At 38.7% G+C, this 17,903-nt stretch overlaps 3 protein-coding genes across 4 annotated transcripts; 1 reads left to right on the forward strand and 2 right to left on the reverse strand.

Moving 5' to 3' along the window:
- The first annotated feature begins 310 nt into the window (after window positions 1–310).
- LOC131318987 (calcium-dependent protein kinase 26) lies at window positions 311–4,826 on the forward strand. The gene is made up of 5 exons (XM_058349068.1): window positions 311–551; window positions 1,121–2,165; window positions 2,423–2,719; window positions 3,548–3,949; window positions 4,277–4,826. The coding sequence occupies exons 2-5, from the start codon at window positions 1,577–1,579 to the stop codon at window positions 4,549–4,551; spliced, it is 1,563 nt and encodes a 520-aa protein (XP_058205051.1). The 5' UTR covers window positions 311–551; window positions 1,121–1,576; the 3' UTR covers window positions 4,552–4,826.
- Window positions 4,827–6,946: 2,120 nt separating this feature from the next.
- Window positions 6,947–17,084, reverse strand: LOC131318988 (ABC transporter B family member 28-like). 2 transcript variants are annotated; one of them, XM_058349069.1, is made up of 17 exons: window positions 16,605–17,084; window positions 15,142–15,329; window positions 14,164–14,187; window positions 12,330–12,477; window positions 11,664–11,754; window positions 10,610–10,710; window positions 10,374–10,424; window positions 10,135–10,263; window positions 9,821–9,883; window positions 9,472–9,751; window positions 8,877–9,025; window positions 8,686–8,775; window positions 8,179–8,313; window positions 8,033–8,089; window positions 7,828–7,884; window positions 7,365–7,639; window positions 6,947–7,250 (listed from the first exon to the last, which is right to left on the reverse strand). In XM_058349069.1, exons 4-16 carry the CDS (start codon window positions 12,336–12,338, stop codon window positions 7,403–7,405), a joined length of 1,449 nt encoding a protein of 482 aa, XP_058205052.1. In that variant the 5' UTR covers window positions 12,339–12,477; window positions 14,164–14,187; window positions 15,142–15,329; window positions 16,605–17,084; the 3' UTR covers window positions 6,947–7,250; window positions 7,365–7,402. The 2 variants fall into 2 exon arrangements, with proteins under 2 accessions (XP_058205052.1, XP_058205053.1); XM_058349070.1 differs by having other exon boundaries at window positions 12,301–12,477.
- LOC131321305 (ABC transporter B family member 28-like) lies at window positions 12,340–17,022 on the reverse strand. The gene is made up of 6 exons (XM_058352301.1): window positions 16,605–17,022; window positions 15,142–15,329; window positions 14,660–14,763; window positions 14,164–14,187; window positions 12,520–12,538; window positions 12,340–12,477 (listed from the first exon to the last, which is right to left on the reverse strand). The coding sequence occupies exons 1-6, from the start codon at window positions 17,020–17,022 to the stop codon at window positions 12,340–12,342; spliced, it is 891 nt and encodes a 296-aa protein (XP_058208284.1).
- Window positions 17,085–17,903: the final 819 nt, after the last annotated feature.

Here is a 17,903-nt window from a genome sequence, read left to right on the forward strand (position 1 = left end):
AATACGGAGATTATTTAACAAGAGGAACCAAAATCAAATTACAAAAAAATCAAAGAGCACAAGTTTATACATAACATAATCTCAAATCCGGACCAACCTGTTTTCAGAGGCGTTCGATTTATGCGGATCCACGTGTACCAAGCGTTTTCATTCCTATTTGAACACGATTACGTTTGGAGTTGTGTTTGAAAATTACTTTCAAGATTTGCTTACGAAATTAATCACCGAGAAATCATGTGGTGACCGGTGGGTGAAGTCAGGAGTGCATGAAATAACCCAATTGAAATTAGGCCTTGACGTCCGAGGAAACTCTCTTTAATTTCAAAAAGCAGAAAACAACGAAAGCAAGAAAAACAGCAAACAAAACCCACAACGGGAAAAACATATAAACACACGGTGGGTTGGGATTGGCGGACTCACGAGGGGAACCATGAGACTATGAGAGCCCACAAGTAGGTCTCTCTCTCTCGTGGGAAACGGAATCACTCCTCCAACGGGACTTTGTGGCTTCTCTCTCTCTCTCTCTAGGCTTCTCTCTCTTCCCTCCCCAGGTTAGCTTCCTCTCTCTCTCTCTGTCCATCTCCAATCTGTTTGGGAATTTGGGTTTTATGAAATTCACGCATTTTCTCACTTGTTATGTGTTTGTTGACAAAACTGTTGATCTTGGTTGCTCTTTTCAAGGTTGGGTTTCGTGTGATTTTGTTGGGTGTTTCGGACTTTGGGGTTTCTAAACTTGAGGGTGTAACTTATAAGCTCCCTTGTTACTTGGAGGTGACTTGGGTTGTACCTAGATTCTTCTGTTTTTAGCTGATTAGGGTTTAAAAGTGGATGCCTTCGATGGATCTGTTACAAAAACGACTTTTTTTGGCTTATGTTTTGGAGTAAAGGTCTAACTTTGGGAGTTTTTCTATATTGATTTTGAACTCTCTTCTGAACTTGGTTTTGAGTTCAAATATCTATATTGTAGGAAAGTATTTTGTCAATTCAGAACCTTTCAGAGTTTCCTAAGTTTTCTTTTGTAAATTCTATAGTTATATGCTTTTGTTCTTATCCATCTCTTTCAATTTGTAGATCATGAGTTCAAGTTTGTGATTCATTTCTTTATTTATTTTTGTGTCAGATCCAAAGTGATCCAGCAGAGGGATGGAAGAGTTGCAGCCTAGAGTTTGATCTTTCCTTCTTTTGAGGTTTGTCTGGAGAAATAACTCCCCCAGATCCGCCGTATGCTTCAGGCTAAACATTATTGTCAAACTTCATCCACCAGCCATTAGAATCTTCTGTGAGGTTTGACCTAAGCGCTGTTTTGGTATATGGGTACCAACAGAAAATGAAGAATTTTGACTTCAGAACTTAAAATTCGTGGTCTTTATCAGAGTCTTCTTTCAGTTGTGACCTTAAGTGTCATCGTGGGCAGTGGTACCAACAGAATTTTTAGACAATTGAGTGCACTATTTGCATTTCCTTGTCTTTTTTCATGTGGAAAGGGCCTCGCTGAGAAATAGTCTATAAACTCTAGACGGGAGAATCATCATCTGAATCTCAATTGGAATTCATTTTCTGGGTTTTAAACTTTCTTATGGCTGTTGCCAAGAGCAACAGCAATAAAGAGTCGTCGTTTCAACTGAGCAATTGTTTCAAAGTCCCAAGCCTTCACAAAACCATCTTGGGCACAAACCAGGCCTCAAATTTGAAAGACCAATACACCCTCGGAGAGCAGTTGGGGTGGGGACAGTTTGGCATAATCAGGGCATGCTCTGATAGGCTGACCGGTGAGGTACTGGCGTGTAAGTCGATAGCCAAGGATAGATTGGTCACACAGGAAGATGTGAGGAGCATCAAACTTGAGTTTGAAATAATGACTAGGTTATCGGGGCACCCAAATGTGGTAGATCTGAAAGCGGTTTACGAGGAGGAAGACTATGTTCATCTTGTGATGGAGCTTTGTGCGGGAGGAGAGCTTTTCCACCAGTTAGAGAAATATGGCAGATTCTCTGAGGACAAAGCCAGGGTTCTATTTAGGCAGCTGATGCAAGTAGTTACATATTGTCATGATAATGGCATTGTTCATAGGGATTTGAAGCCAGAGAATATCCTCTTATCTACGAAAGCCTCCTCTTCGCCAATTAAATTGGCCGATTTTGGTCTTGCAACCTACATCAAGCCAGGTAGGGACTAACGTATGTGTTAAGCATTTTGATTTAATGTAAAATCTTCTTAGAAAACAGTTTAAATATCAAGAATATAGTTTAAATTTACTCTTAGCTACACAGTCTCAATTAAGACAATTATTGTTTTGCTGTTTGGATTTTGTTGGAACAGGCCTGAATTTGCATGGGACTGTTGGTAGTCCATTTTATATTGAGTGATAAAGTCACAATTAAAACTAAATTATTGTTTTGTCATTTGGATTTTGTTGGAACAGGTCAGAATTTGCATGGGACTGTTGGTAGTCCGTTTTATATAGCACCTGAGGTCTTGACAGGGGGTTATAATCAGGCGGCCGATGTGTGGAGTGCTGGGGTGATTCTTTACATTCTTCTCAGTGGGATGCCACCATTTTGGGGAAAGACTAAATCACGGATATTTGATGCTGTTAGGGCAGCTGACCTGCGGTTTCCATCTGATCCCTGGGATTGTGTTTCTGAATCTGCTAAGGAATTAATTAGGGGGATGCTGTGTAGAGACCCTTCTCAAAGACTCACTGCTCAGCAGGTTCTAGGTAAACTGGATGCCCACTATCTGTTTTACCCAAATGTTTTGCTACTTAATTCTTATGATAAGATTTCCTAATGGAGCTTGGGCTTGGGCTTACTGTTTAGGAGAAACATGTGGTCATATGAAAGTAGTTTTACGATTTTAGCATTCGTGTTTCCAAAATGGGTGGATAATTTAGAAGCATTAAAAGAAGATCCTACATGTAGTTAGGAAGATCTCATTTTCTCGGAAGTGGACAGAGAGTTCATTTAACTGAAGAAGCATTCAATATTTATGAAGCCATACTATATATAAGACAAGGTGTGTAGCAATATTTTGTACTACAAGGAAGACAAGGTGGGTAGTGATATTTGTACCATTAATGCACTGAAATTGTCTTGGTTGGTATCTGTTGTGAAGGCATTCACTGTTATGTGGTTCCTTTGGTAAGTTCATTAGCAAAGTCATTAGCCGGACATTCGTGAGTTGCTAAGTTTTGCCTTCTGTATTTGGATGCTTATTTTGCGTGGCAAGTGTTTTGCCTAATAAAACTTAATTACCAAAAAAGTCATTAGCCGGAGATGATTTAGTTCAAGTAATGGATCTTACTAAGTTAGATTGTGTGTTTTTACTTGTTAGTGGTCATAGGAATATCATGTTGATTTATGACTGAAATAACATGACAACGATCCCTTTGATGAAAGCAACACGTTGGTACTGTTACAAGTGTCCGTTGATATGGATTTTCTGTAATGTTCACCATTTATAGTGTCCTTTTTTTTCCGTGTCTTGACTTCTGCCTCTTATCTCCTGTTCTGGAATATCTTACGAGAACTTCTCTTGTTTTATATAGATCATGCCTGGATAAGCCACCCTGCACCACTTTCTAAAGGTTCATATGAATGTCAAAAGCAACATTTTGGAGTATCGGATATGGCTCCATTTTCTACCTCTTTTATGACTAGGAATCAAGACATCAGTTTCGGTGCTGGGTCACCTATTATAGATGACGCCCAGTCTCCAGTATTGACTTGCAGGTCTTCATTTTCTTCTTTCCTCGTGGAACCATCAACTCCTTGTTTTGCATCTGGTGTGTTTTCCTTCCGTAGCAGCAGTGGATCGAACACCCTGGAATTCGCCACCCCTATCTCTTCGATGCCAAGCTTTGCATTCTTCAGCCCGGGTTCGGAGTCTGTACAAGCGAATTGTCCTTTGAATTTCTCGGCCAATATTCCTAGAGTAGGTTTGGTTCAAGGTAATGTAGTTTCTTATGTGTTCCAGTATTTTTTTTTTTTGGTTGTCTTCTGTTTTTTCCTGGCAATACAGGAAACTTGTTTGGGGAACTGGTTTTGGTACAATTTACGAAAGCAACCCAATTTTTTGGAAACACCAAAAAGATACACTGTCAATATTATTCGGTATCGAGTTTGTTTTCTGTTTTCATTTTCCGCAAAATACCCAAAGGTTGTTTGGTGAACTGTTTTGTAAAAAATATACTGTATTTGCTCAAGTTATATGAAAACAGCGGACTTTCCGAAAATGCAATGAAGATACAATCGAAAATATTCCTTCTCTTATGCAGAGGCAAGCTCAGGGAAGCTGTTGACCTTACCAGACTCTTCTCTCTGCTTTGGACATGGAGAGAGAGAAATATGTAGTCAGAAGGCAGCGGAGGTTAAAAAGACCGAAGGAATGGTTGGGTACAGAATGTCTGGCATTCACGGCAAAAGGAACCGCACGATTGGGCTGGGTGAATTTGATCAGCTTGATCTCATGGTAACCGAATCTGTTATACGCTGGGCATCATGCACTCATCTCACCACTGCCACGTCTCTTAGGTCTTCTCTCGTCTGCTGAAACTTAGAACTCCCCGTTGGAATTGGATCATTCGGCTGGAATTGCCGAAGATTCAACTTCCGTTTGTGTATTAATATGACCACTCGGGTTTCCGTGTTTAATGTAACCTTCTTAGGTTGAACGCTGTTGAGCTGCTGTTAGGGAGTGTTTACCTTATTTTCAATAGTTGCCTCTGAGTATTCTTGTACAAAGTTTGGTGGATTCTAGTGCCCTGTGTGTGTACCAAGTTTTGTATCGACATGTATAATAGGAAGCACCTCGTGTGTGTGTCTCTCTCTCTCTCTCTTGCATGTCAAATTGATCCTCTGAGCATGTTATGGTTGGCACAGTCGAAGTGATGATCGGAGACGTTTATATTATGTAAAGAATAATACTTTATCAGTTTAATCAGATATTCAGATATCAGCGATTGTTTTATCAATGAGTCCGATTTTTTGTTTAGATTTCATAAATGCAAATTCTGAACAAATTGATATAGACAGCTGATTGAGCTGAATTTTTAAGAAAAAGTTAAGGAATTATGCTATACAAAATGAACATCTTCGATCACTTGCAGCACATGGGGTTGGTACATTTCTTGTACCCACCCCATCGATACTTGTAGAATTCAACCTTTTTTTCATTTTTCCAAATGGGATGGAATTGAAATGCTTGGGAGAATTTAAGTTGGTGGGGTCATAAACTGAGAACTGTAGGGGTTTTTTTTTTTTTCAGTTGATAATTGAAAGAAAACAATCGAATTAAAAAACTAACTAGAACTAAACATGCAATCACTATAGAATTTCATTGAAAACTAAAGTAGTATTTTATTATATTTTTGGGATTTTAAAGTCACTGGGCCAAATGATCACACTTTCAGCCAAGTGGCTCTGCCCGTGCGCATGAGAATGAGTAATGGAGGGACCGTGAAAAAATAGATTTCTTTTCCAACTTAGGCCAAAATCCACTACTCTGTTTAATGCCAGGACCACTTTGCTCCCTTGGGATTCTTGTGAGTCCTACTAGAAATTTCGACATGGCTGGCAACAGGGGCCACCTTTTCGTAATTGTTTCTAAAAGTGAATACAACTTTCGAACACGATCCCCGACACAATTGTTTTCAGAACCAAGACGTATGTCATCTCATGTGTTTCAAACGATTCCGGACACAATCGCCTCTGAAGTTGCGTTTCTAATTGTTAGGGTTGGGCATTTTTTTGTTGCTCTCAATCGATAATTGTGTAACACAGAAAGAGGAATTTGTATCTTATGACGAGACGTAACGTGAATACTTGCTGATTGTCAATACCATTAGCAACCCATTGTACAAATTGAGGCATCGTCCCCCGAGGAAATGATGAATTTGTTCTAATGAACAATGATAGCCACCCACCCTAGCGTGGGTGAAGGGACACATTCAACTCAAAAATCATTAGAAACTTTTACTTTGCAAAGACCTCCATCAAAATTAAGAACTTTGTCTTTTTTATCATTCCCAAGCCCAACTACAGATACGTAACTCATTACCCAAAAATCCTAACTGTACCCCCTGAACATATGGATCTTAAGATCACATACTTTCTTAACAATCGTTTGATCGGATAAAAATACCCACAGGCGGGCGCATGCTCTTAACTAATTGGTAGCCAAACAAATTGGTTGGCCTTACCAAACCATCATCTTGATTCCACTTCCCTTTTCTTTTTTCAAGCCAACCAGAAAACAGTCAACTGTAACCACAAATTATGCAACCATAAGAGGATATAGCAAATCATCTCACCTACTGCAAGCCAGAAGTCAAAAGGGCAAAATACACTTTCTGGCTGGACAAAACACGTACCCAATGTGCTGGCCCCATAAAGGGAAACAACGCTGTGCAATAAGTAGTCATGACAAACAGGAGAGGCACAAAATGGATAAGATATAAGCTCACCCCAGGAAGTAGAACATCGCTGTACTCGGCCTAATGATGAGGTCCGGTCCTATATTCTCCACGTCAATTCTCTCTCACTAAAATCCCCCGACAAAAACCACATGCCCACATGCTTCTTCTTCTTCTCTCTATCCTTGTGGAATTTAGAAGAAAAGATGGGCCAGTAAATTTTCACGATAAACAATCATAGGCCTCAGATGACATACTCATCTCATCAGGTGATGTAATCCAACAATACCGCCTCCGTCCATAAAAGATTGTCCCTTCCGCAAACCGAGAACTTAAAATTTGTTCAGTTTTGTCTTAAGTTCAAACTTTTGTCCATAAATTGAAACAACTCATTGTTATCTAGTACCTTGCGTGGAAAAAATTCAACTTTTTTTTATGTGTGACAAAAATACAACATTTTTAAGTTTTCGTTTTGCAAACCGGACAGATTTTTTGAGACAGAAGTAGTATCTATTTATTACAAAACTCACATTTACACAATGAAATAATACCATGCCGTATAACAAGTACAATTGATCAACGATGTGTAGTAGTACAATGGTAATTCCTGTTGATTGATAACTTTCGTTAATTTCTCCACTTTTATCTGTAACATTTATTTACAAGTTACAACATACTGAATCTGGGTGTATGCAGTGGAGAACTATGAAAATGGTGTTGTAAATCACAGTCAATGAACAGTTAATGCGAGCTCTACTAGTTTTAACTCATTATCTCATCTAACCTCCTTTTGTGAGCTCAGATCTGATCTGCTTTCAAGCTTGACAAAATTGCACGTCTGCAGGAGAGATTAAGCAGTGGAAAATGGGAGTGAATATTGGAGTGCAGAAATTAAAAGAAAACCAATGCGAAAAAAAACAAAATTTGGTAACTCAAGAGTGTTTCGCCTCACCATTTTTGTTTACAGCAGTGGCAGTATATACACCATTATCACTCGAATGCAAGCCTTTGAGTGCCAACCAGAGAAGCATATTGACCTTTTTGGCCCAATAACTCAAAGTGGGTTCCTAGCTCTTTGATCCTTCCATCTGAACAGAGAGCAATTTGATGAGCATTCTGGACTGTGCTCAATCTGTGGGCAATGACTAATGTTGTTCTCCCCTTCATCAAATGGTTTAGAGCATCCTGAACCAGGCGCTCACTAACTGTGTCCAAAGCACTCGTTGCCTGCAGTAAAACTCAAATGTGAAATGAGGCGGTCACGATGGTCCAATTGAGGCTCAGCAGCTTAAGATAATGAACACAATTTCATAGTAATAACAGGGTAATTTTAACGTCTTCGAAACACATATTTCAACGAGAAGCAAAATAAATAAAAAAATAAAAAACAAACGAGAAGCCAAACGCAAGAGTACCTCATCAAGTATTAGGATAGGTGCATCCTTGAGCAAAGCCCTCGCAATAGCAATTCTCTGTACATTCACAAAGCTCAGTGCGGACCAAAAAACAAAACAAAAAGAGCTCAGTAATAAAGCGCTTCTCTCTCTCTCTCTCTCTCTCTCTCTCTCTCTCTCTCTCTCTCTACACACACACACACACACAAACGCATTGGTATTTTACCTGCCTCTGTCCTCCACTAAGTAAACCTCCGCGCTCACCAACGAGTGTGTCATAACCCTATTTATTAAACAAAAAGATTCAGGCATTCAGCAAACACAAAACGTCGCAGAAGGAAAATATATCTGGATGTCTTGGAGACAGAAAACCTGTGGGAGTGAAATTATAAAATCATGAGCATTTGCGGCTTTTGCAGCCTTTATCACATTGTCTTTGGATACCAAGTCATCTGGAAGCCCATATGCAATGTTTTCTCCAACAGACAATGAGAAGAGAACAGGTTCCTGTGAGATTAAATCATGTACACATGTATCATTGAGGCAAGTAAAAGTTAAACAAAGTAATGGTGGTTATAGATAAACCCCGCAAAATAGACCGAACTTAACACCTCAATTTCCCCCAAGTTCTTAATGAAAACCTTGGACTTAACCAGGAGCCAAAAGACTGAACATGGTGGCAGGTTTGTATCTGTATTGGTTGGGGAGGGCAAGGAAAAATGACTACGCCAAGAAATGAGTACTGACGAAAATATGTTCGGAGACCCAGGATGTACATCCGAAAATATGTTCTTCGAACGAAAAGTGCTTGGATCAAACAAGGAGCGCAAATAATAAGCTAAGTGATTCGATCAAAAGGGAGAAGATTCAGAAAGATACTTGATTCACTATGGAGACAACCCGTGCCCATTCACTCTTATCAAATGTTCGCACATCCTCGCCTCCAACTGTTATTCGACCTCTGGTTGGCTGCAAATTAAGAATATGACACTTGTAGATCTTTATAAAGCCACAAAGGGTAAAATGAAACTCAATTTCATTGATGATTTTGCATATAAGAAAAAACAGACCTCATAGAAACGTGCCAATAACTGTACTATAGTACTTTTCCCTGCACCACTGGAGCCCACTAGAGCAGTTACACTCCCGCATTTGAGCGTTAGATTAAGACCGTTAAGAATTTCAACATCAGGCCTCAAAGGATAAGAGAAGTACACATCTTCAAAAACAGAATGAAGCCCATCAGTTGCAGTGGAACAAGCATCATATGAATCGATATTGTTGGCCCTATGTTAGATAAGGGGAAGCTAGATCTTCGCAAGAGAATACAGGAAGGCAAAAAGGCAGTGTTCTAAAAGAAGGAATTAATCAGCGATTAATTGCTGGCGGGGGCCTATCCGATTAGGTCTGACTAACGACTAATTGCCGATTACTAATTAATATGCAGCGATTAATCCGATTAATTGCTCAAAGTTGGTTGATCGCCCAATTAGCGCCTAGCAACTTTTAGAACATTGCAAAAAAGTATAGGACAATTGCATATGTCCATGCTAACTAATTTGGATTAAAAACAGATAAAGATGTATTTCTTTCCTTTTGGAAAAACAGTGTAAGCGGATTTGCCATTCCTGTGCCATACAAAACAAGTAAACCGAATTAAGATACCTTCAAGACAAATATCACCAGACCAGGCCAGGCTTCCCAAGCTGCTAGTTGATTTCAAAGCCGACATGTAATGCATATTAAGAGATTGATTATTCTTATTAGAACCATTAACAAAGAACAGTTCGAAATTCTTATCATGCGATCCTTGACGCTTGATGTCTTTTTCCAAGCCGTAGGCCAAGGCTTCATCAATTTCAGCCCCAGATAAAACAGAGTTAATCCTCTCTGTAGCAGCAAAAGCTCCGCGGAGATCTCCAAATGTGTTAACCAGACCTTGAACCTGAAAAGGACTGTGTCAAGAGGCATAAATAATACTAACAGCATTATAAATGTGTGGATGGGGACTTACAGCAAAGGTCAATGTGAATGTGTATCCTATAAAAGAAACCACAGTTCCAGCAGATAGTTCACCCTGCAGCATGGATAAACCATTGGAACTTACTTATTGAACCAAAGAACTAAAATACAACATTAAGTGCAAAGCTGTGACTGTTTGTAGACCATCAATGAAGAAGCTACCAAACAAATTTGGAGATAAAAGTGAATGAGTATAACGTCTATGACGATAAGTTTGCTTTTGAGAAGGATCTAAAGCATAGCACATAAAACTATAAATAAATAAAAAAGGACAAGGAAAATGTATTGCCAGCTTGAAGTGCTTACCGCCTTTACTTTGTTACCCCCAAGACAATACAAGGCCAATAGTGAAATATAAACTGCAATTCTAGTCAGAGATTCATTTATAGATTTGAAAACCCCAAGCTTTATGCCACTAGTCTGATAAGCAATGACCTGCCAAGCTCCACAACAATAAATGCAAAGTACAGGGTCACAACAATGATATATGTGCAAATAGATCGACATCAGACTTGTGGTACTTCCAAAAACAACCAATATCAAACCTGGCTACTGAACATTGACATTTGCCGTTTTTCACCACCAAATGATCTTACCTGCAGCACAAAACAACTGATTTATTACCAATTTAACTTCTACACATTAGCAAAGCCTTCCATCCAGAAACAAGACACTTCAATGGAATGCAGAGAAATACTCCTAACTTCTGATTAACAAGTCACTATATAACCTTCACAAATACAGAAGGAAACCATAAGTAGCAAAGCATTCAGAAACTTACAGTACGAATCGCAGATAAAGTTTCGTTCACACAGTCCGCTATAGATGCTTGGGCCGTACCGTGAGCTTTAAAAACAGGCACAGTTGACCGCTTGTAAACAGCTGAAAATTCAGGAAACTCAGCAGCAGAAAGAAGACATGAACCACAGTCAAAGTAAGAGAAACTGCCAAAACCTAGGATGCAAATGCATAACAGTTCTGTGTTGTTTTAGAGCAACAAGGTGATGGAACACAAACTTAATCCGGTATTGGTACGAAAATGCCCTGAAACTTCAAGATACAGCAACACAGAACAATAAGTCTACTTTTAGACGCAAAACCATGATCCAACCACAGCCGTAACAAACCAATCCAGCAAAGTATTTTGCAATTGTCTTCTCTGTTTTTTCTTAACCTTCTGTAATGAATGTTACCCGTCTTAAATACAACATAGTTTTGTTGTTCTTCGTTACTTAGAATAATTCCCCTCCCGACCTGCAAGCATCATGCATTCATGGCTTGGCCCCATCCGTCTGACACTCTATCAGTTTCAGACAGTTTACAATCCCCGACTGTAGGGAATCCACCCAAAGTTGGTGCAAAAGTGATGTCACACAGTGAAGCTCTTAACACCACCACAAGTTCGGTCATGACTCCACATTGTACAACATCGTCTCATCCACGGGCCAGTGCCACGCAACTTTAAAATGTATTTCGGAGTTGGCAATCTTGTATATTTCCACGTCAGCTACCCCCTTTCCCCACAAGAGGGGTCTGCATAGACAAGTCCGCTAAATTAAATTCATTCAGGTCAAAAGGGCTTCTAAGTTCTTGTCCTGCCACGACTTTGTTTAGGCTTCATCAGCCTACTGTTCTCATTTGCCACCCAATGGATAAGTCATTAAGTACCTAACATGCTTATGCGTAGTAATCTACAACCATAGATTTCCGAGAATTGTGTAACAGGAAGGAGAAAAATTAAAACATGGACTGTACTTCTATGGCACTTTTATGAACAACAGAACATATGAACTCAGTCAAAGACAACTACATAATCATAGAGAGAAGTGATTTACCAACTGAAACAGACACCATAAGCATAAGTAGCCCAAGCAGTGGTGCAAGCTGGGGGGATAGAGTGAATAAGATACATATTGTTCCAATGACCTACAAGAGAAGTGAAGTCACACATGCTGCAATGACCATAAACTAGAGTTCTAAGAAAATAAAAATGAGAAAGTAAAAATTTTAAAAAATCAGAAATTGGTAACTGCTGATGTTTGTTATATGGACTCAGATAATATTATCAGGTATGGGTATGAGAACATGTAGCAAAAGTTCGGCATGGATACATGTCACATCTTGAACACACGAACACAAATCGTTGAGTGCACAAAATAAGGTACTTAATACATGAGATGCATGGCGAAAAAAGAAATCTCCAATCCAAATGAGAGATGGGAAATCTTTTACGATCGATGTTAGCTGCTTAGTCTTCAAACATGTAAAACATCTTGAGGATTGGAATGACAAATTTGGTTAGGCTGTTGGACTCATTTTCACATACCCTTATCATTCTCAGCAGATATGAGGAATAGAAGAGACCATATAACACTGCTCACATATACCACTTCCAATCACAAACCAAAAACAAAGTTTGGATAAATAATAAAAAAAAACTGCAGAAAAACAGTTAAAGGTGCAAGTCATTACAGCCATTAGGAATTATGTGCACGCTTAACTGTATCCATTTTAAAGCTGACTTTCGCTTAGTGTAGAATAGCTTGCCTCAGAAAGCGCCCTGAACCCACGATCCCTTGAAATGTTTTCACTTACAATGTCCTTTAGAGAACCCAAATCAGATGTTAACAATGCAGTGAGTTCACCAACCTATCACAAGGAAAACACAGGTTTCAGTTCCATCCTAATTACATAAGTCAGAACACATAATCTGAAATATACAATAATGGGTTAAGAAATTGCAAAAAACAAAAGAAATGCTCAAGAATCCTCTGCAAATCTCATATGGTTAAACATAAATAACCCACTATCAGAATAACAGGGGTACGTAAATGGAAAAGGAGCAATTGCATGTCCAAAATGATACTACCTCGATTTCAACTTACTAAGGAAACATCATCATTGCACTTGTCATATTCAGCAAATTACCTCTAAGGATAGAAATAGTGCACTTAATTCAAGGATGAACTCAGTTTTTAATTACCACCAAGTACAACCTCGTGATCAAATTACCCTTTTACCTTTCAAATACTATTAAAATTCACTAAACCCTATGAAAGTGCCTAAACCCTAGGGCACCCTACCCTACCCCTAGGGTAGGGTGTCCTAGGGTTTAGGCATTTTCACAAGGTTTAAGTTTAGGGTGCACGTTCTTATTATAGGGTAGGGTACACTAGGGTTTAGGCACTTTCATAGGGTTTTAAGGTGCACTTTCCTATTATAGGGTTTTAGTGGTTTAGGCACTTTCATAGGGTTTAGGGTTTTAGGCACTTTCATAGGGTACCCTAGGGTTTAGGTTTTGACACTTTCATAGGGTTTTAGGGTGCACTTTCTTATTATAGGGTTTTAGTAGTTTAGACACTTTTATAGGGGCAATTTTGAGAAAATATTCCAAAAATCCTTAACAGTGCATTTCCCTTTTCTGGAGTGCGTGGGAAGAGGGGGTCCAAAACAAGAGCTACACGTAAAAACCTGGATTCAAACTTTTGTCCATTGGTATTGAACAGGGACAATCTTTTTGGGACAGCAAAAAGTGTCAAAAACCAACAAATGGGGACAGATAGAGTACTTTTCAAGGCAAAATCTTACTCATCAGTAACCTCAACTTAAAGCTAAATATTATGTTCGGTTTGGGTTTTGATGGAGGTTTTTGAGAGTAATGAGTGGAGAGAGATAGATAGGAAAAATTTATTGGGGACCGTGCGCAGGAGTTTTGAAACCCAAAACGAACAAGCGTGTGAGTTTCACATTGATATTAAGTAGCAAAAATGCAAAATCATCTAAGGACATGGATTGCTCTATCACATTGTCATTGCAGATGACACTAGCAAAAGTCCCCACACCAGGTACATCTTTCTTCTTTTTCTAATTTTGCAAAACATGCTGTATCTTGTGTGTTTTAATATCAAATAACATCTCATATGGCTTCTAAAGTGCCAGCCTTTAGGTTTAGGAAACATTGCACCGTACATAACACACTATGCAAATCTATACATAAAGATGGTTGACTTGTGCTTGCAGAAGTTACAAAAAACAGAATGGTGATGCCAAGAAGTTGAATACCAAACTTTGAGCACATGACACTTGTTGGAAAGTCCTGCTTCATAACATTAGAAAGTCTGCTTGGTAATACTTCAAATAAAACTAAAGATAACAGGCAACAACATATTGAGAACCAGTAGCGCCAACTGCAGCCTATTTGCAGGATGACATAACCACACATAGGAGCATCGGATTGTAAGCACCAAAAATGCCACACTTCCACAATAGATTCTTAGGTAATCCCAGCACCGGAGTAGTAAGTAGTAACAACAACAAAAGAATCTCATTCCATACCTTATATCGGTCAAAAAATTCCACCTGGGAAAAAAAGGAAAAGTAACACATCAAACATCATGTTGGACAGACTTAAACTTCCACAAGAAATAACGTTCACAACTTATACAATCAAACATTATCCGAGTGAGATATATAGTAACTCCCATGGAGCAGAATGCCAGGATAGATTATCAAAATATATGGCAACCAAATATATGAGTTCTTTCCAAAAGCTTCCCACTCGCAGACTTCAATTGAAATTTTACAGTGTTAAAATGCAACCATTGGTGCATAGCTTGTAGGGTCTTTTCTTTCACAAAATAGCAACTAGCACATCAGCCTAAATGTTTATTATTTAACCATGAGCCTACTATGTACAATGTTGATTTACACCTTGCCCTTCCCATAGTCAGAAAAAGAGATTATGATAAAATGTCCAAAGTGCAAGTGCTTGCATGCTATTGTCTACCCACTATTTTCTCCTCCATTTCATGTGAAGAATCATACACACTACAAGTCTTCCAAGTCAAAACCCATCCGTATAGTTCCAATGCCTAAAACAGGACTACACTTCATATTCCAGAAGTCCCAAAAGCAAAACACTTTCTTCTGTTCCTCCTGGAAGAAGGTTTACAGCATTCAGATTAATGTGTTGGGAAGAATGGAAGTAATTGACCCAGGTTATCCCTTCTTTCAAAAGAGCATAAATAGAACGACAAGGATGAAGTCAATCTCCCATCCCTGTAGCTAAACTAAAATGTAACATATCAAACTTCTACTGCAATATGATTTCCTTAATGTTCATATCTTTTTTACATGAGGAAGAACAATCAACATTAAAAAAGCAAACAAATATTACACTGTTAGCGTAAATCATCAAATCAGGTTGTCATTACTTGACTAGGTAAGTTTGAACTGAGATAAAGAACCGAAAACAACAACAAAGACGGGCTTGGGTTTGGGGGAGACTATGAAGAAATGAAGCAACTGATATACCTTTTGAATCAACACCCTTTGAAATATCTGAGCTCTTAAGTTTGACATAACCTTCTCCCAAACCGAATTCAAGTTTACCACAAAAAGAATGGTGAAAATTGGCTCTAATGCATATAGAACTGCAATCCTACCAAGCACATCCCACAGAGGCTTTGGTGTTTTGCCTATAAGTACTTCAAAAAATTTCCCTGCAACATCATTGGCAATTCGTTGTTAAGCATTTGTGGATGCCTTATTTCTCACAACGGAACCAGAGCAAGGCCAAACTCAGGCATAAAAATTACTCACCAAATAATCTCATCTATATCTCTTCAAAAGTGGTAGTGCAACCTCCAGTTATGAAACATGAATGAAACTGTGCCCTTTGCTCAGATTTTGGAAACAAAAAAGTCAAGTATATTCTAACTGGTTTGGAATAGATTTGTTTCAAGAAAAGAAAAAAGAAATCCCATAATCCTTTATATTGTTCAGTTTGGCATCAATCAAAGAAATGCCCATTGAGATTTCTGTTTTGGTCTCGTTTTCCATTTCTATTCAGTTGAAAAAAAGAAATAACTTGATAGACTCGGGTTTCAAATCCTTTCGCTTGACACTTACTATAGAGCTTGGGAAACAAAGATATTCACCAGCTGAGCCTTAGTGCAATCATTTTGCTCAAGTAAAATGAATCTCCGGCTTCTGCAAACCACAATCACTATGTAGGGAAGAGACATTGTCATAGTACCAAAATATTTTCCCATTTCCTTTATTGCATAGTTCACGACACCAAAAGTGTCAACCTCGCCAAACATTGGGGAAACTGAGGAACTTAACAAAAACAATTTGTGATTTTTTATCTTGTAAACACAACAAATAGCTCCCACTTCTTACAATTCATAGCAACCCATTAATGCGTGAACTATTTTGCTTCTCATAAGAACTGATTATACGGTGATCATTTCGTGCTCATGGAGCACCTCCACATGGTACTCCAGCCCTCCCCCACCACAAATCGGTACGAGAGCCACACTCATAATGATGGAGCCCACGACCACTAGAGCACCACGTGAGATCAAATAATAATTTTCCCAACTACAACTATTAAACCCCAAGGGGTTGGCCCGTAACTTAGGGGTTTGCTCTCTCCCCAAGGGTTGGCTTGTGACTTAGGGGTTTGCTTCCTCCTAAGTCTCAAGTTCAAAATCCCTTGCTAGCAACTCTTGGGGCCACCTTACCCCTCGTAAACGTGTTTCACACGGCTGTGTGAGGAACTATAGGATTATTCCAAGGTTTGCACAAGCTGGCTCGAGACACCTCGCATTACCAAAAATAGAAATACAAAAAAATTCCCAACCATTATCCTTTTCCTTTTGACATATAGTTCAATAACAGTTTAAAACTACTAAACAACAAAACTTGCTCGAATTTACTCCAAATAATAAATTTTGAACAGATCACCAAAAAGAAAATTGAACTTTCTTTACCGGAATACAAAGGCATTGAGAGAGTGCAAGCTGTGCAACCAACGAGAGTGGCGACAGAAACCGCTAGTCTCAACTTATGCTGAAGCAGAAGGCTCGACAACAGACCCCAGCTTATGACGCTCGGCGGCGATTGTGTGCTTTCGGTGTCGGAGCTCGAGACATTGAGTTTCGGACCGTTATCGGCCACGATAGGGTCGGACGGCGGGCCCGTTACGTATGCGAGACAGGTCGAGTGCGAGGATCGTCGGCGGGGAGGTCTGTACGGCGGGGAAAGGGCGGAGGAGCGGCGGCGGGAAAGGAGGAGAGAGTATGGGGTGGAGGAGGAGGAGAGAGAGAGGAGGAGGTGAGTGTGAGGTTTGGGGAGTGTGTATCGAGGGGGGAGGAGAGAAAGAGCGACGGAGTGAGTTGGAGAAGCCATTGAATTGAGAGAGAGAGAGTGTGTGTGTGTGTGTACTGTTGTACTGTGTTGAGAAAGGAAACGGAATAAACGTTCGCGTATGGAACAGAAGAGAGGAAGAATAGTCCTGTAAACTGGAGTATTTTTTCTCTTGGTTTTAGAATTTTGTTGGATTCTTTTGAATTTTTATAAATTTGTATATGTATTTTGATTTTTGAATTAATTATCTATCTCGATAAAAAAAATATAAAAGTAAAAAATTATGAAAACAAAAAAAAAATTACTGAAAAATGAAAAAAAATTAACAAATAGTTATCTATTTTGTCTAAAGTGTCGGCTTATATTAACTTTTTTCAGAATCGGTCCATATTTTTATATGTTTTCGATTCATCGAGTCAAACGATTGATCCTAAAAATTAAGAAGAAAAGCTAAACAAATAGTTACGAATAGTAAAAAAATACCGAAATAAGTTCTGAACAAATAAGATTACAAGAACGCAGAGCCACTTGGCCTTTTTTATTTATTTAATTTTTTTGTATTTTTATTTTTTCATCATTTTTTTGAAAATTATTAATTTGTCTCGACGAGAAGAATTGAAATAGTAAAAAATTGTGATCCAAACTCAATTTTTTAATGAAGACGGAAAATCTAGTTTTTTGGCTAATTTTTTTATTCATAAATTTATATTTGGATCCGATTTCTTTCTTCGATACGAACCAATAATTCACAAGAAATTGACTAGAAACTAACCAATGCATAAAAACAAAATTAAATAAAAACAAAGGAATAAGCCAAGTAGCTAATTTAGCCAAACCACCCCAAAGTATTCCATGAGAAAATTCCCTCTTTCATTAGTATATTTGGTTTAACAGCACAATATTTTTTATATGTTCCTTCTTAA

Source organism: Rhododendron vialii, chromosome 3a (assembly GCF_030253575.1).
Source record: "Rhododendron vialii isolate Sample 1 chromosome 3a, ASM3025357v1".
Taxonomy (NCBI): Eukaryota; Viridiplantae; Streptophyta; class Magnoliopsida; order Ericales; family Ericaceae; genus Rhododendron; species Rhododendron vialii.

Coding starts and splice junctions, on each gene's coding strand:
- LOC131318988 (XM_058349069.1), bottom strand. Junction 9,026..9,471: donor TGGTGATATTTGTCTTGAAG/GTATCTTAATTC, acceptor CTGTTTTTGAAG/ATGTGTACTTCTCTTATCCT. Junction 7,885..8,032: donor TTAGTGGAGGACAGAGGCAG/GTAAAATACCAA, acceptor GTGAATGTACAG/AGAATTGCTATTGCGAGGGC.
- LOC131318987 (XM_058349068.1), top strand. CDS start 1,577: ATGGCTGTTGCCAAGAGCAACAGCAATAAAGAGTCGTCGTTTCAACTG. Junction 2,166..2,422: donor TGCAACCTACATCAAGCCAG/GTAGGGACTAAC, acceptor TTGTTGGAACAG/GTCAGAATTTGCATGGGACT. Junction 3,950..4,276: donor TAGAGTAGGTTTGGTTCAAG/GTAATGTAGTTT, acceptor TCTCTTATGCAG/AGGCAAGCTCAGGGAAGCTG.
- LOC131321305 (XM_058352301.1), bottom strand. CDS start 17,022: ATGGCTTCTCCAACTCACTCCGTCGCTCTTTCTCTCCTCCCCCCTCGA. Junction 14,764..15,141: donor AAAGGGTGTTGATTCAAAAG/GTATATCAGTTG, acceptor ACCTTCTTCCAG/GAGGAACAGAAGAAAGTGTT. Junction 14,188..14,659: donor GGTTTTGACTTGGAAGACTT/GTAGTGTGTATG, acceptor TTTTTTTCCCAG/GTGGAATTTTTTGACCGATA.